The 16,360-nt window shown below is 41.4% G+C and overlaps 1 protein-coding gene across 1 annotated transcript in view; it reads right to left on the reverse strand.

Moving 5' to 3' along the window:
* Positions 1-15,793, reverse strand: part of CCL28 (C-C motif chemokine ligand 28) — a 38,045-nt gene extending 22,252 nt beyond the window's left edge. The window contains exon 1 of the mRNA XM_023545646.2: positions 15,640-15,793. Within this exon, the coding sequence (XP_023401414.1) occupies positions 15,640-15,793 (154 nt within the window). The remainder of the gene's footprint in view (positions 1-15,639) is intronic.
* Between the last annotated feature and the right edge of the window lie 567 nt (positions 15,794-16,360).

The following is a 16,360-nucleotide window of genomic DNA, read 5'->3' on the forward strand; positions in this document are numbered from 1 at the left end:
AACCAGTACCAGTTGCCAGAGTTGATAGGGGCAATGGTAAAATTTTATTAGATAATATTGCCCTCTAGAGGTTCTCTGGTGAAAACGTCTGTAAGAATATTTTGGTTTTTAAAAAATAATCAGCCACATCCTCTGATTTCAATGATGACTCCAGAATTTCCACATAGGAGGGATTGTGGGGTGGCAACAAGGCTGAAAAAAAGTACATTTACATGTACTTACTATGTAAATGCTTTCCTTGTGCGTTTTTATGTTTATTACGCATATAGTTGGGGGAAGACAAGTTCATAAGAGATTGTTGTTGTTGGTGTTAGCTGCTGTCGATTCAGTTCTGACTCATAGCGACTCTACGCACAACAGAACGAAACGCTGCCCGGTCCTGCGCCATCCTCACGATTGTTGCTATGCTTGTGCCCATCGTTGCAGTCACTGTGTCATTCCATCTCTTTGAGGGTCTTCCTCTTTTTCACTGACCCTCTGCTTTACCAAGCATGACGTACTTCTCCAGGGACTGATCCCTCCTGACAACATGTCCAAAGTATGTAAGGCTTATGTAGTACGTAGTCTTGCCAACCTTGCTTCTAAAGAGCATTCTGGTTGTACTTCTTCCAAGACAGACTCAGATTTGTTTGTTCTTTTGGTAGTCCATGATATACTCAATATTTTTCACCAACACCACAGTTCAAAAGCATCAATTCTTCTTCAGTCTTTCTTATTCGTTGTCCAGCTTTCCCGTGTAAATGATACGATTGAATATATCATGGCTTGGGTCAGGCACACGTTAGTCTTCAAGGTGACATCTTTGCTCTTCAACACTTTGAAGAGGCCCTTTGCAGCAGATTTGCCCAGTGCGATTCATCTTTTGATTTCTTGACTGCTGCTTCTGTGGCTGTTGATTGTGGATCCAAGTAAAATGAAATCCTTGACAACTTCAATCTTTTCTCTGTTTATCATGATGTTGCTCATTGGTCCAGTTGTGAGGATTTTGGTTTTCTTTATATTGAGGTGCAATCCATACTGAAGGCTGTGGTCTTTGATCGTCATCAGTAAGTGCTTCAAGTCCTCCTCACTTTCAGCGAGGAAGGGTGTGTCATCTGCATAACGCAGGTTGTTAATGAGTCTTCCTCTAATCCTGATGCCCTGTTCTTCTTCATATAGCCCAGCTTCTCGATTATTTGCTCAGCATACAGATTGAATAGGTATTATGAAAGGATACAACCCTGACGTACACCTTTCCTGACTTTAAACCATGCAGTATCCCCTCCTTCTGTTTGAATGACTGCCTCTTGATCCATGTACAGATTCCTCATGAACACACTTAAGTGTTCCGGAATTTCCATTCTTCACAATGCTGTCCATTATTTGTTCTGATCCACACAAATGCCTTTGCATAGTCAATAAAACACAGGTAAACATCCTTCTGGTATTCTCTGCTTTCAACCAGGATCCACCTGACACCGGCAATGATATTCCTGGTTCCACGTCCTCTTCTAAATCTGGCTTGAATTTCTGGCAGTTCTCTGTCAATATACTTCTGCAGCCACTTTCCAATGATCTTCAGCAAAATTTTGCTTGCATGTGGTATTAATGATATTGTTTGATAATTTCCACATTCAGCTGGATCACCATTCTTGGGCATAGGCACAAATATGAATCTCTTCCAGTTGGTTGGACAGGTAGCTGTCTTCCAAATTTCTTGGTATAGATTATTGAGCACTTTGAGAACTGCATCTGATTGTTGAAACATCTCAATTGGTATTCCATAAGTTCCTGGAGCTTTGTTTATCCCCAATGCCTTCAATGCAGCTTGGACTTCTTCCTTCAGTACCACCGGTTCCTGATCATATGTTACCTCCTGAAATGGTTAAATGTCGACCAATTCTTTTTGGTATTGTGGCTCTGTGTATTCCTTTCATCTTCTTTTGATGCTTCCTGCGTCATTTAATATTTTCCCCGTAGAATCCTTCAATACCACAACTCGAGGCTTGAATTATTTCTCCAGTTCTTTCAGCTTGAGAAATGCTGAGCGTATTCTTCCCTTTTGGTTTTCTATCTCCAGGTCTTTGCACATGTCATCATAATACTCTACTTTGTCTTTTTGAGTCGCCCTTTGAAATCTTCCATTCAGCTCTTTTACTTCATCATGTTTTCTTTTCGCTTTAGCTACTTGATGTTCAAGAGCAAGTTTCAGAGTCTCTTCTGACATCCATTTAGGTCTTTTCTTTCTCTACTGTCTTTTTAATGACCTCTTGCTTTCTTCATGTATGATGTCCTTGATGTTATTCTACAACTTGTCTGGTCTTCAGTCACTGGTGTTCAATATGTGAAATCTATTCTTGAGATGGTCTCTAAATTCAGGTGGGATATGCTCAAGGTCATACTTTGGCTCTAGTGGACTTACTCTAATTTTCTTCAGTTTCAACTTGAATATGAATAATTGATGGTCTGATCTTTAGTCAGCCTCTGGCCTTGTTCTAACTCATGATATTGAGCTTTTCCATCATCTCTTTCCACAGATGTAGTCCATTTGATTGCTGTGTATCCCATCTGGTGAGGCCCATGTGCATAGTTGCCATTTATGTTGGTGAAAAAATGTATTTGCAATGAAGTCGTTGGTCTTGCAAAATTCAATCGTGTGATCTCCGGCATACTGATCCTTCTCTGTTTCCAACTTTCACATTCCAATCACCAGTAATTATCAGTGCATCCTGATTGCATGTTCAATCAATTTCAGACTGCAGAAGTTGGTAAAAATCTTTGAAATTCTTCATCTTTGGCCTTATTGGTTGGTGCATAAATTTGAATAAGAGTCGTATTAACTGGTCTTCCTTGTAGGCGTATGGATATTATCCTATCACTAACAGCTTTGTACTTCAGGATAGATCGTGAAATATTCTTTTTGATGGACTCCAACCACGTCATTAAGGTTAGCTCTACTTTGAGGAGGCAGCTCTTCCCCAGTCGCATTTTGAGTGCCTTCCAACCTGAGGGGCTCATCTTCCAGCACCATATCAGACAATGTTCCTCTGCTATTCATAAGGTTTTCACTGGATAATTCTTTCCAGAAGTAGACCACCGAGTCCTTCCTCCTAGTCTGTCTTAGTCTGAAAGCTCAGCTGAAAACTGTCCTCCATGGGTGACCCTGCTAGTATGTGAATACTGGTGGCATAGCTTCCAGTATCACAGCAACACACAAGCCCCCACAGTAGGACAAAGTGACAGATGCGTGGGCGTCATAAGAGATGAGGAAGTCTAAAGCCTTCCCACAAAGATCACCCTTGCTGCCATCATTGTGTTAAGTCAGAAATTCCAAGGAAAATAACCTGTTTTTGTTCCAAAATTGGAGCTCACATAAACACAGACCTGTTTGGTGGAGTAGGGAATCCCCACAGGGAGGAAATACATGAAATTTATTGCAAATAAGAAAGAAGTCTGACAGAGCAGGTCTGATAAAGCAGGAGCTGCCAGCAGCATAAAAGAGCAGGGATTTGAGGTTCATTACAGAGTCGCTATGAGTCAGAGTTGACTCGATGGCAACGGGTTTGGATTTTTTGGTTTTTATGAAGCTTTACTTGATCCCCCCTAGTGCCTTCTCTAGTTCCCTCCTAGACATACCTGCCTGCTTTTAGAAGGACAACTAGAATGTGTCAGCTGCATCCCAACAGCTCTACTAGGGGAATTCTCTCTGAAAGGTGATTTTTGAGAGTAGCAGATACATTTCCCTGCTGGCCTGAGAAGCAGCCACTAAGTAAGATTAGTACTCTGGAAGATGTCCATAACTACCAGTGGCTAGTGAGTGGATCGACAGCAGCTGCTCAGCAGAGGCACCATACCAGATGCAGGTAGGGACTCTTATGGCATGAGAGACCACCTTCCCTACCCTACCCTACCCTACCCTACCCTACCCTACCCTACCCTACCCTACCACCCACCCTACCCCTACTCTTAGTGAAAAAAATGTCCTTCTATGGGATTCAATTTGAGAATTATCAAAAATATTTGGTTTGGGAAATCCTGGGAAAAACCTATAATTCCTACTAGGTATGAAGGTGGGGACTCAGAAATTCTTTATTTCCATTTACTGGCTAGTGAAGTTCAGGCCATACTGGTTCCATGGGTGGCATCTGATGTGTATATTCGGTGCACTGATGTCAACACATATTTCAATCAGTTTGCTTTGACATTTTTGGAATGGTATCAAACTTTGCTCCATTATATATGGTGATTTCTTTCTATAATAAGAGTAAAATATAGTAGGGGGAAAAACATCTCTAACATAAGACGGAATGTGTCAAGGACTATATGAGAAATAGGATGAGTGTCTGGAACACTGAAAGGCAGAAGAGATAAATCATAACATAGAGACCCAGCACATCTTTATCAGAGAGTTGGTTTTTGAGCTGGGGGCTTGAAAAATGGATAGAATTTGAATAGCACAGTAAACAGAGGAAACAGTAGATATAAAGGCACAATGGTGGAAAAAGATAGAACTTATACAAATTTGGAGCCCTGGTTGCACAGTGATTAAGGGCTCAGCTGCTAACTAAAAGGTTGGCAGTTTGAATCCACCAGCAGCTCCTTGGAAACTCTATGTGGCAGTTCTACTCTGTCCTGTAGGGCCGCTATGAGATGGAATTGACTTGATGGCAACAGGCTTGGTTTGGTTTTGGTATACAAATTTGATTGAAAGATAGAATTTATTAACACAAATTGTACAAGGAAAAGTATGTTGGGACCAGATAACCTTATATTTTCAGTAACCTCTTTCTATAAAAACATTTTTAATTGAGACATGATCAGGACATGACAACACCGTTACGGATTGAATTGTGTCCCCCTAAAATGTGTGTCAACTTGGCTAGTCCATGATTCCCAGTATTGTGTGATTGTCCACCATTTTGTCTTCTGATGTGATTTTCCTATGTGTTGTAAATCCTGCCTCTGCGATGTTAATGAGGTGGGACTAGAGACAGTTATGTTAATGAGGCAGGACTCAATCTACAACATTAGGATGGGTCTTAAGTCCATCTCTTTTGAGATAAAAAAGACAGAAGTGAGCAGAGAGACATGGGGACCTCATACCATCAAGAAATAAGAGCCAGGAGAATAGTGCATCCTTTGGACCCAGGGTCCCTTGGCTGAGAAGCTCCTTGAACAGAGAAGATTGATGACAAGGACCTTCCCCCAAAGCTGACAGAGACAGTAAGCCTTCCCCTGAAGCTGGCACCCTGAATTCGGACTTCTAGTGTCTTAGACTTCGACAGAATAAATTCTTTTTGTTAAAAGCATCCACTTGTGGTATTTCTGTTATAGCAGCATTAGATAACTAAGACATACATTTACACACATCTGTAGGAATCTCAGTGTGAATAGATAATTGATAAATTTTCTAATATTGTCCTTTTCTTGTGAAATAATCTCAAACACAAAAAAGTACTCAGAATAATACATACACACATATCTCTACCACCCAAAATTTACTAAATTTAATCCTTTTCCATATTTGCTTTTAGTCTTATTTTTAAGAAATTTGTTGCTGATATTTGTTGTTACAAGTAATACTGCAGTGAACATCCTAATGATAATAAGAAGTAACATTTATTGAGTGCTTACTCTGTGCCAGACATTTTTGTAATGGCTATATGTGAATTGGAGCCCTGGTGGTGCAGTGGTTAAGATTACCTCTGCTGACCAAAGGGTCGGCAGTTTGAATCCACCAGCTGCTCTTTGGAAACTCTATGGAGCAGTTCTACTTTGTCCTATAGGGTTGCTATGAATTGGAACCAACTCACAGCAACGAATTTGGGGTTTGTTTTTGGTTTTGCGTGTGAATTAATTCATTTAATTCTCACTGCAACTATATGCAGAAGATACTATGTTCATCCCCAATTTTACAGATGAGTAACTAACGTACAGAAAAGTTACATAACCTTCCTGAGACCAAAGGGCCAGGAATTTGAATACAGGCAGTGTGATACTTTTTTAAACCACTGGGCTGTGTTTTGCTGAAGCCAACTCGGCAACTAACAATGCTTTGATTACTCTTCTATACATATCCTTGGGGCTTGTGTGAGAATTTCTCCAGGGCAGTGGTTCTCAAACTTTAAGGACCACCAGATTCATTTGGAGTTTTTGTTAAACTACAGATTGCTGTCAATTCCCTCCTGCACCTCAGGTTTCTGATTCAATATGTCTAAGGTTATTCCAGAAAATTTGCATATCTAACAATTTCCCTGGTTATGCTGATACTACTGGTCTTGGAACACACTTGGAGAACCGCTGCTCTAGGAGTATAGATGTATGTATGGAATTGCTAGATGTAGGATTTTCAACTATATTTGATACTGGCAAATTGCTCTCCAAAGTGACTATACCAATTTACACTCATATCTGCAGTAAATGAGAGCTCCATTTCTGCACATCCTCAACATTTCACGATGTCAATTAAAACCCTTTGCCAGTCTGATGAGGTTGAAATGTTATCTCAACGTGGCTTAATTTGTGTTCCCCTAAAAAAAAAAAAAAATTTTTTTTTTATTAGTAAGTTATGGAGCCCTGGTGCCACAGTGGTTAAGAGGTACGGTTGCTAACCGAAAGGTCAGAAGTTCATATACACCAGCCACTCCTTGGAAACTCTATGGGGCGGTTCTGCTCTGCCTATTGGGAAATTGACTCGATGGCAATGAGTATTAGTGACTTATTGACCATTCAAATTTCGTCTTTGAATTCCTCTTCCAATTCCTATTTTTGTCAATTTTTTACAGGTTTTTTTCTCATTTACTTATAGAAACTCATACAATATTTCGGATACAAATCATTTGTCAGTTATTAGAAAAATATTTCTCCCCCTTGGTTGCTTATCTATTTAACTTTGTTTAAATTTTTTTTGTAGTTTCCCTTTTATGTCTTATTTAGTAAATGCTTCCCTAGCTAGAAGCCATAAAAATAATATTTTATGTTAAAAGTTTAGTTTTTTACTTCTGCAATTTATTTTATGTATGGTGTAAGTCAGAAATTTAACTTTTCCCCATAGGATAACTAACTACAGCCTCAGGACTGCAAAGGTAAATGAAAATAGTCTCCTCCATTTACAAAGGGCAACGAAACCATTTTCCATTTCCACCCTTTCTTAGAGAGTTTCTTCAGAGACATAGTGAACCCGAATCCTTACTCTAACCTTTGGAATATAAATTAATCCCTCTAGGGATTAAGCCTAGGCTACAGTTTTTATAATGTAACGATATACCCAAAGTCACAAACCAAACAACCTCTAGATATATTAAAACACACCTCCAGAGTTAGCTCAGGATCTCTCATGAGATGTATAGGGCTGTCATAAGGTGCAGCCCTTTTGTCTCTTGAGGACATAAGAAAAGTTACTGTTCTTTACTGCTTTGCTGTATAAAATGTGTGAGGTTTTGTCCTAACTTCATAGCCACTTTTGTGCTTTACATGCTTGTAATGTGTTAATGCTTGTTGGCAGGATTGTTCTGTTTCCCTGCAAAAGAACCTCCCTGCCTCACTGATGGGTTAAAAAAAAAAAAAAAAAGGTGCCATCAAGTTGATTCTGAGTCATGGTGTCATGGATCGAATTATGTCTCCCCAAAAACGTGTGCATCGATTGGGCTGGGGCATGATTCCCGTTATTGTGTGATTTTCCTATATGTTGTAAATCCTCCCTCTATAATGTTAATTAGGGAGGATGGGCAGCTGTTGTATTAGGAGGCAGGACTCAACCTACAAGATTGGCTTCTGTCTTGAGGCAATCTCTTGAGATATAAAAGAGAAAAGCGAGCAGAGAGATGGGGGGGCCTCATACCATCAAGAAAGCAGTGCCAGGAGCAAAGGCATCCCCTCCACCAGGGAAGATTGAGGACAGAGACCTTCCTCCAGAGCCAACAGAGAAAGTCTTCCCCTGCAGTTGACACCCTAAATTTGGACTTTTAGCCTACTTTACTGTCAAAGAACAAACTTCCCTTTGTTAAAGCCATCTACTTGTATTTCCGTTATAGCAGCACTAGCTAACTAAGGCACATGGTGACCCCATGTATTAGAGTACGACTGGGCACAATCACCAGGCTTTTACTCCGTGGAGTCACTGGGTGGGTTTGAATAGCTAACCTTTAAGTTAGGAGTAGAATGCAAACCATTTACACGACCCAGGGACCTCTCACTGATGTGTGTTGATGTTGTTAGTTACCCTGGAGTTGATTCTGATTCATGGCAACTCTATGTGTTACAGAGTAGACCTGTTGCATAGGGTTTTCTTGGCTGTAATCTTAATGGGGAGTCCTGGGTGGTGCCAAAAGGTTGGCAGTTCAAACCCACCCAGAGACACCTTGAAGACAGCTTGGTGATCTGCTTCTGAAAGGTCACAGCCTTGAAAACCCTATGGAATGCAGTTCTACTCTGCACATACGGGGTCTCCATGAATCAGAATCTACTCAACAGGAACCAACAACAATCTTAATGAAAGCAAATTGCTGGACCTATCTTCTGTGGCACCCTTAGATGGGTTCGAAATGTCAACCTTTAGGTTAGCAGTTGAGTGCAAAATATTTGCTTTAGGGACCTCACTGTAAACACAAAAACCAAACCAAGTTGACCCTGTAGGACATAGAACTGCCCCCATAGAGTTTCCAAGGCTGTAATCTTTACAAAAGCAGACTGCTACATCTTTCTCCTCCAGCTGGTGGATTTAAACCACCAACCTTTCCATTAGCAGCGGTACCAGAAGGGCTCCTTAGGGGACCTCACTGTAATACCCTCCAAGTTTCTGATACACATAGGTTTGTTTCTAGGCTATCTCTTCTATTCCATTGCTCTTTTGATCTATCCCTGTATCAATTCCACACTGTCTCAATTAAGGTTACTTTTAAATAAATCTTTATACCTGGTACGACAAGTCACCCCACCCAACTAATTCTTCAAACTTGTCTTGGCTGTCTGTTCTTCACCCTTCACCCTTTATATGATTTATACAATCAGTTTGAAAAGTTCTGCAAAAATCTTTGACGATTACACCAAATTTATTACTAAATTTTGGAAAATTGGACTTCCGAAAAATATTACGCTTTCCCATTCATACATATGGAATATCTTTGCAGCTATTCAGGTCTTCTATTTTTTTTTTTTTTTAATTTTTATTGAGCTTCAAGTGAATGTTTACAAATCAAGTCAGTCTGTCACATATAAGTTTATATACACCTTACTCCATACTCCCACTTGCTCTCCCCCTAATGAGTCAGCCCTTCCAGTCTCTCCTTTCGTGACAATTTTGCCAGCTTCCAACCCTCTCTACCTTCCCATCCCCCCTCCAGACAGGAGATGCCAACACAGTCTCAAGTGTCCACCTGATACAAATAGCTCACTCTTCATCAGCATCTCTCTCCTACCCACTGTCCAGTCCCTTCCATGTCTGATGAGTTGTCTTCGGGAATGGTTCCTGTCCTGGGCCAACAGAAGGTTTGGGGACCATGACCGCTGGGATTCCTCTAGTCTCAGTCAGACCATCAAGTATGGTCTTTTTGTGAGAATTTGGGTCTGCATCCCACTGATCTCCTGCTCCCTCAGGGGCTCTCTGTTGTGCTCCCTGTCAGGGCAGTCATCAGTTGTGGCCGGGCACCAACTAGTTCTTCTGATCTCAGGATGATGTAAGTCTCTGGTTCATGTGGCCCTTTCTGTCTCTTGGGCTCATAAGTTATCGTGTGATCTTGGTGTTCTTCGTTCTCCTTTGATCCAGGTGGGTTGAGACCAATTGATGCATCTTAGATGGCTGCTTGTTAGCATTTAAGACCCCAGACTCCACATTTCAAAGTGGGATGCAGAATGTTTTCATAATAGAATTATTTTGCCAATTGACTTAGAAGTCCCCTTAATCCATGGTCCCCAAACCCCCGCCCTTGCTCTGCTGACCTTTGAAGCATTCAGTTTATCCCGGAAACATCTTTGCTTTTGGTCCAGTCCAGTTGAGCTGACCTTCCATGTATTGAGTATCGTCCTTCCCTTCACCTAAAGCGTTCTTATCTACTAACTAATCTGTAAAAAACCCTCTCCCACCCTCCCTCCCTCCCCTCCTCTTAACCACAAAAGTATATGTTCTTCTCAGTTTATACTATTTCTCAAGATCTTATAATAGTGGTCTTATACAATATTTGTCCTTTTGCCTCTGACTCATTTCGCTCAGCATAATGCCTTCCAGATTCCTCCATGTTATGAAATGTTTCACAGATTCGTCACTGTTCTTTATCGATGCGTAGTATTCCATTGTGTGAATATACCACAATTTATTTAACCATTCATCCGTTGATGGACACTTTGGTTGCTTCCAGCTTTTTGCTATTGTAAACAGAGCTGTAGGTCTCTTTTAAAAATTATAAAATTATTGTTGTATATCTTACCTTAGATCTATTCTAGGAAGCATAGGTTTTGTGCCACTGTGAATAGTATCTTTTTTGAAAATATTTTTCTATTAGTTATTTTTTTTTATGAAAATACACACAACCAAATGTTGTTGCTGTTAGGTGCCATCGAGTCGGTTCCGACTTATAGTGACCCTATGCTCAACGGAACAAAACACTGCCCGGTCCTGCACCATCCTTACAATGGTTGTTATGTTTCAACCCATTGTTGCAGCCACTGTGTCAGTCCACCTCATTGAGGGTCTTCCTCTTTTCCGCTGATCCTGTCCTCTGCCAAGCATGATGTCCTTCTCCTGACAACATGACCAAAGTATGTAAGACACAGTCTGGCCATCCTTGCTTCTAAGGAGCATTCTGGTTGTACTTCTTCCAAGATGGATTTATTCGTCCTTCTGGCAGTCCGTGGTATATTCAATATTCTTGGCAAGACCACAATTCAAAGGCATCAATTCTTCTTCCGTCTTCCTTATTCATTGTCCAGCTTTCACACGCAGGTCCTCTAGCAATGGTTTAGCACCAGGCTCCCCACGAACTGCAGTGCGTGACGGGCGAGGGGGCGGCCCCCTTTCCGGCAGCTCCCCCTTCTCCCCGGACGAAGAGCTCTCCTAGTCGGACCCAGGTCCCGGTGCGCGGGGGTACTGCACCGCGCACCAGCCAAACGTACACGCATACGATTTTTACATGTGCAGTTCAGTAACATTGGATAAAGACTTCACGTTGTGTCACCATTCTCACTATCTCGGCCCATATTGTTTCCCCACCATTTACTTAGACTCTCTACCCCTAATGTTCTCATTCGTGTTTTAGAGTTACTGTTGTCAATTTGGAAACCCTGGTGGTGGTGTGGTTAAGTGCTATAGCTGCTAACCAGAAGGTCGGCAGATTGAATCCACCAGGTGCTCCTTGGAAACCCTATGGGGCAGTTCTACTCTGTCCTATGGGGCAGTTCTACTCTGTCCTATGGGGTTGCTATGAGTTGGAATCGACTCAGTGGCAAAGGGTTTGGTTTTGGCTTTTTGGTTGTCAATTTGATCTCATATAGATAATTCTTTAAAAGAGCACAGCGCTTAAGGCAAATATTCTTTATTGGTTGAGCTAAATTGTTGTTTAGTTTAAAGATGACTCGTGGGATAGTTTCAGTTCAAAGTTTAAAGATTATTTCCGGGCAATAGATTCGGGGCTTCCCCCAGTCTCAATGGATCCGGTAAGTCTACTTACCGTAAGAATTTGAAGTTCTGTTCCATGTTTTCCTCTTTTTGATCAGGATTCAGCTGTATGATTCTTGATCAAAAAGTTCAGTAATGGTAGCCAGGCACCATCCATTTCTTCTGGTCTCATGGCAAAGGAGGTAGTGGTTCAATGGAGGCAATTAGACCAGCAGTCTGGTCCCTCCGCCTATTCCTTAGTCTCCTTCTTTCTCTGCTGCACCAGGAGAATCTGTTGCCATTGAGTTGATTCCGACTCCTAGTGACCCTATAGGACAAAGGAGGACTTCTCTATAGGGTTTCCAAGGCTGTAATCTTTACAGAAGCAAATTGCCACAACCTTCTCCCTTGGCACGGCTGGTGGGTTCCAACCACCTGCCTTTCAGTTAGCAGCAGAGCTCTTAATCGCTGTGCCACCCAGGCCCCTCTGCACCAAATGAATAGAGACCAATTGCTTTATCTTGGGTGGCCTCTTGCAAGTTTGTAAGACCTGGGTACTACTCAGTGAACTAGGAGGTAGAATAGAAACTTGAAAGACCAGTTGATTAGGCCGTTTGATTGGAATGACTCATGAAACCAAGACCCTAAACCTTGGAACCATGAAATCGGATCCCATGAGGTGTTTAGTTGTACCTGACTGCTGTTGTTGTAAAGTTATATATAATACTCTATTTGCCATTTTTTCCGGTGCACAGCTTAATGATATCAGTTACATTAGTCAAGTTGTGTAACCATTACCCTTAGTCAATGCCAAGTTTCCCATCAGCACAGACAAACATTCCTTGAGAATAATCCCCCTCTTTCTCTCCCCTCTCCTGCCCCTCTTAACCACTGGTCTTTATATATTCGCCTATTCTTGTCATTTTATGTAGGTGAGACCATACAATATTTGTCCTTTTGTGATTGACTTATTTCATTCAGCATAATGTCTCCAAGGTTCATCTGTGTTGTAGTATGTATCAGGACTTCATCTTTCTTTAAGGCTGAGTAGCATTCCATTGTATGGATATGCCACATTTTGTTTGTCCACTTATCTGTTGATGGGTACTTGGGTTGTTTCCACCTTTTTGCTATTGTGAATAGTGCTGCAATGAACATCAATGTACATATGCCTGTTAATGTCACTACTTTTAGGTCCCTAGGGTATATACCTAGGAGTGGAATTGCTGGGTCATACAGTAGTGTTTTTTTTCTAATTTTTGAGAATGTCCATACTGTTTTCCACAACAGTTGTACCATTTTACATTTCCACCATCAGCGGATAAGGGTTTTGACCTCCCCACATTCTGGTCAACATGTTATTTTCTTTTTTTTCTGTCCCTTTTTTTTTTTAATTGACATTCTAGTAGGTGAATCTTATTATAGTTTTGATTTGCATGTCTCTAATGGCTAATGGGAAACCCTGGTGGCCTACTGGTTAAGCGCTATGGCTGCTAACCAAACGGTCGGCAGTTCAAATCCACAAAGTGCTCCTTGGAAACTCTATGGGGCAGTTCTACTCTGTCCTATAGGGTTGCTATGAGTCAGAGTAGGCTCAACAGCAACAGATTAATGGCTAATGAGACTCATAGGGTCGCTATAAGTTGGAATTGACTCGACGGCACAGGTTTGGTTTTTTTTTTCTTCAGTAATGATTAATGACAATAAGCATCTTCTCATGTGCTTTTTGTCTACTTGAATATCCATTTGGTGAAGATTCTGCTTTTGTCCTTTGCCCATTTTTGACTGGGTTGTCTTTTTGTAGTTAAGTTGTAGAAGTTTTCTCTTAGTTATTTTTGATATATAAAAATGATATTGGTTGTTTTATGCTGAGCTCTTTTAGTTTGGGGTAAATATTCATTGGTTTTCTAGGTAAATAGCTATTTTCATCTCTTCCTTCTCAATTCTTGTACAGCACTTCTTTTCCTAATCCTATCATATTGGCTAGAGGCTCCAACATGCTGTTGAATAGTAGGGATGATAGCTGTTTTTCTTGCCCTATTCTATGCTTCATTTTTTATATACGTATTTCTTAAATGAGAGTTGAATTTACTTTTTAAAAATCCTGCAAATAGCAACTAATAATAAGACTTTTTCCCTTTAATCTGTTACTTTCTTCAATGCCTAGAACAGTGCCTAACTCAATAAATACTTTTAAATTTAATGTGGTAGATTAATATTCTTTTTTTTCTTGATTCCTATGAAAAACCATACTTGGTCATAATGTATTAATATTTTATATGCTGCTGAATATTTTATATACTGCTGGACTTTTGCATCTCTTTTTATAAATGAGATTAATCTATATATTCCCCCTCAATATCACCCTTGCATGTTTTGAGTAGTGAGATTATATTAATTTCAGCAACGCATTGGGTGGCCTTTTCTGTTCTTTGAGATAGTTTGTATAAGATAAGGATTATCAGCTCTTCCAATGTTTGGTAAAACCTCTAAAACCACTTAGGACTTGTGTTTGTTTGAAAGAAAGATGTTTAACTCATTTAATTTCTTTAATGGTTGTTGGCTTATTTAGATTTTCTCTATCTTTTTAAGTCAACTTTGAGAAAGTAGCTTTTAAAGAAATTGCCTCTTTTATCTGTGATATCTAAACTATTTTCACAGTTGCACAACATTCTTTTACTGTCTATAGTTACCACTCTCTTTTTTATTCTTACATAGTTGTGTTTGAAGAGGGATTCTTGTGCAAAGGAACAGTTTAAGAGTTTAGATCTCAATAATAATAAAAAGTGTATTTATATAAGACCAGACTTAATGGTCTGACTGAGACTGGAAGGACTCCGGTGGTCACGGCCCCCAGACCTTCCGTTGCCCCAGGACAGGAACCATTTCTGAAGCCAACTCTTCAGACATGGATTGGACTGGACAGTGGGTTGGAGAGGGATGCTGGTGAGGAGTGAGCTTCTTGGATCAGGTGGACACTTGAGACTATGTTGGCATCTCCTGTCTGGAGGGGAGATGAGAGGGTGGAGGGGGTTAGAAGCTGGCGAAAAGGACACGAAAAGAGAGAGTGGAGGGAGAAAGCAGGCTGTCTCATTAGGGGGAGAGTAATTGGGAGTGTGTAGCAAGGTGTATATGGGTTTTTGTGTGAGAGACTGACTTGATTTGTAAACTTTCACTTAAAGCACAATAAAAATTATTTTTTAAAAAAGTGTATTTATAAATGTAAAAACATTATTTGTTTAGAAACTTAAAAATGCTCCCAACTCATGGGCTACAGACAAATAGAAATTTATTCTTTCACAGTTTGGGAGGCTAGAAGTCCAAATTCAGGGCGCAGCTCCAAGAGAAGGCTTTCTCTCCTTGTTGGCTTTGGGGGAAGGTCCTTGTCATCAATCTTCCCCTGGTCTAGGAACTTCTCAGCACAGGGACCCCAGGTCCAAAGGACATACTTCCCTCCTGGTTCTTCATTCTTGGGGTCATGAAGTCTCTCTCTTCTCTGCTTCCTATGTTCTTTGTCTCTTAAGGTTCCACGTCACATTGATTAAGGGTAGGGTTGCACAGCCAGTTACTATAATTACTGTCAATAAGTTGTTGTTAGGTACTGTTGAGTTGGTTGCAACTCACAGTGACCCCATGTACAACAGAATGAAACACGCCCAGTCCGATTCCATCCTCAAAATCATTGTTATGCTTGAGCTCACTGCTGTAGCCACTGTGCCAATCCATCTCCTCGAGAGCCTTCCCCTTTTTCGCTGTCCCTGTATGTCAATAGGATTGCTAGGAGTCCAAATCCAATCCACAGCAACTGGTTTTTTTTTGGTTTCTACATCAATAAGTTATACACCTGTAAAAAGTTGACTTGACCAAATAAATAAACAAACCTGGGATGTACTGAAATATACATGTCAAAGCAGCCTGTATTATTTTTTGATATACAAATGAAACTAAAATTAAAGAAAGTGGGGGGTGAACCCCAACTATTTTAACTAAAGAACCTAGAAAAGGAAAACCAGAAGAAACCCAAAGTATTCAGAAAAATAAAAAGAAGAAAGCACGACATCGCGGCGCTTTACGGCTGTAGCACTCCACACAGTCGCAGTCATGGCTCCGACCCAGCAGGAACAACTGGCAGCGGCACACCCAGCGCAGGAACCGGAGCGAAGCCCGGCCGCAAGGAAGACAAGTAGTGCTGCGAGGCGGCAGCAAGAAGCGGGTGGTGCTCAGCATCGCATACCTGGGCTATATCCTGCTACGCTTCTGGCCTCCGCGCGCGTGCTTGCAGCCTCCTTGGCACCCAGCAAGGCCAGGCGGGGCTTCTCTCAGTTACGGGCTTTTCGTGCAGCGCAGTCTGGGAGAGGACAGGCTCGAAGAACAGGCCCAAGTAAAGCAAGAACTAGCGCCTGGCGGCCGGGCTGCCCACATGCTCATGGACGCCGGTCGGCGTAGCTCCCTTCCCGGCGATTTGAGGGTGGTCCCGGCTTTCGTAGACCAAGCAGGAGGCCAGCCTCTGTCCTGTGGACGCTGAGCGGACGCGCGTGATCGCCGCTGCCGGGTGGCCGGCGGCGCCCAGAACCAGGCCTGGCCCACCGTGGGCTACCCTGCAAGCTGGCTGTGTTGTGTACATCTTCTCCCTCTACTGTTTGATGTTTCGGTTTCTGATGCAAGTATGTTAAAATCTGCTACTATTAGGGGCTTTATGTCCATTTTTTCTTATAATTCTGTCCAGTTTTGTCATATATCTCTTGAGGTTATGTTTTGAGATGCACACAAGTACTTTACTGATCCGAGGTGGAG

This window comes from Loxodonta africana, chromosome 2 (genome assembly GCF_030014295.1).
Source record: "Loxodonta africana isolate mLoxAfr1 chromosome 2, mLoxAfr1.hap2, whole genome shotgun sequence".
Taxonomy (NCBI): Eukaryota; Metazoa; Chordata; class Mammalia; order Proboscidea; family Elephantidae; genus Loxodonta; species Loxodonta africana.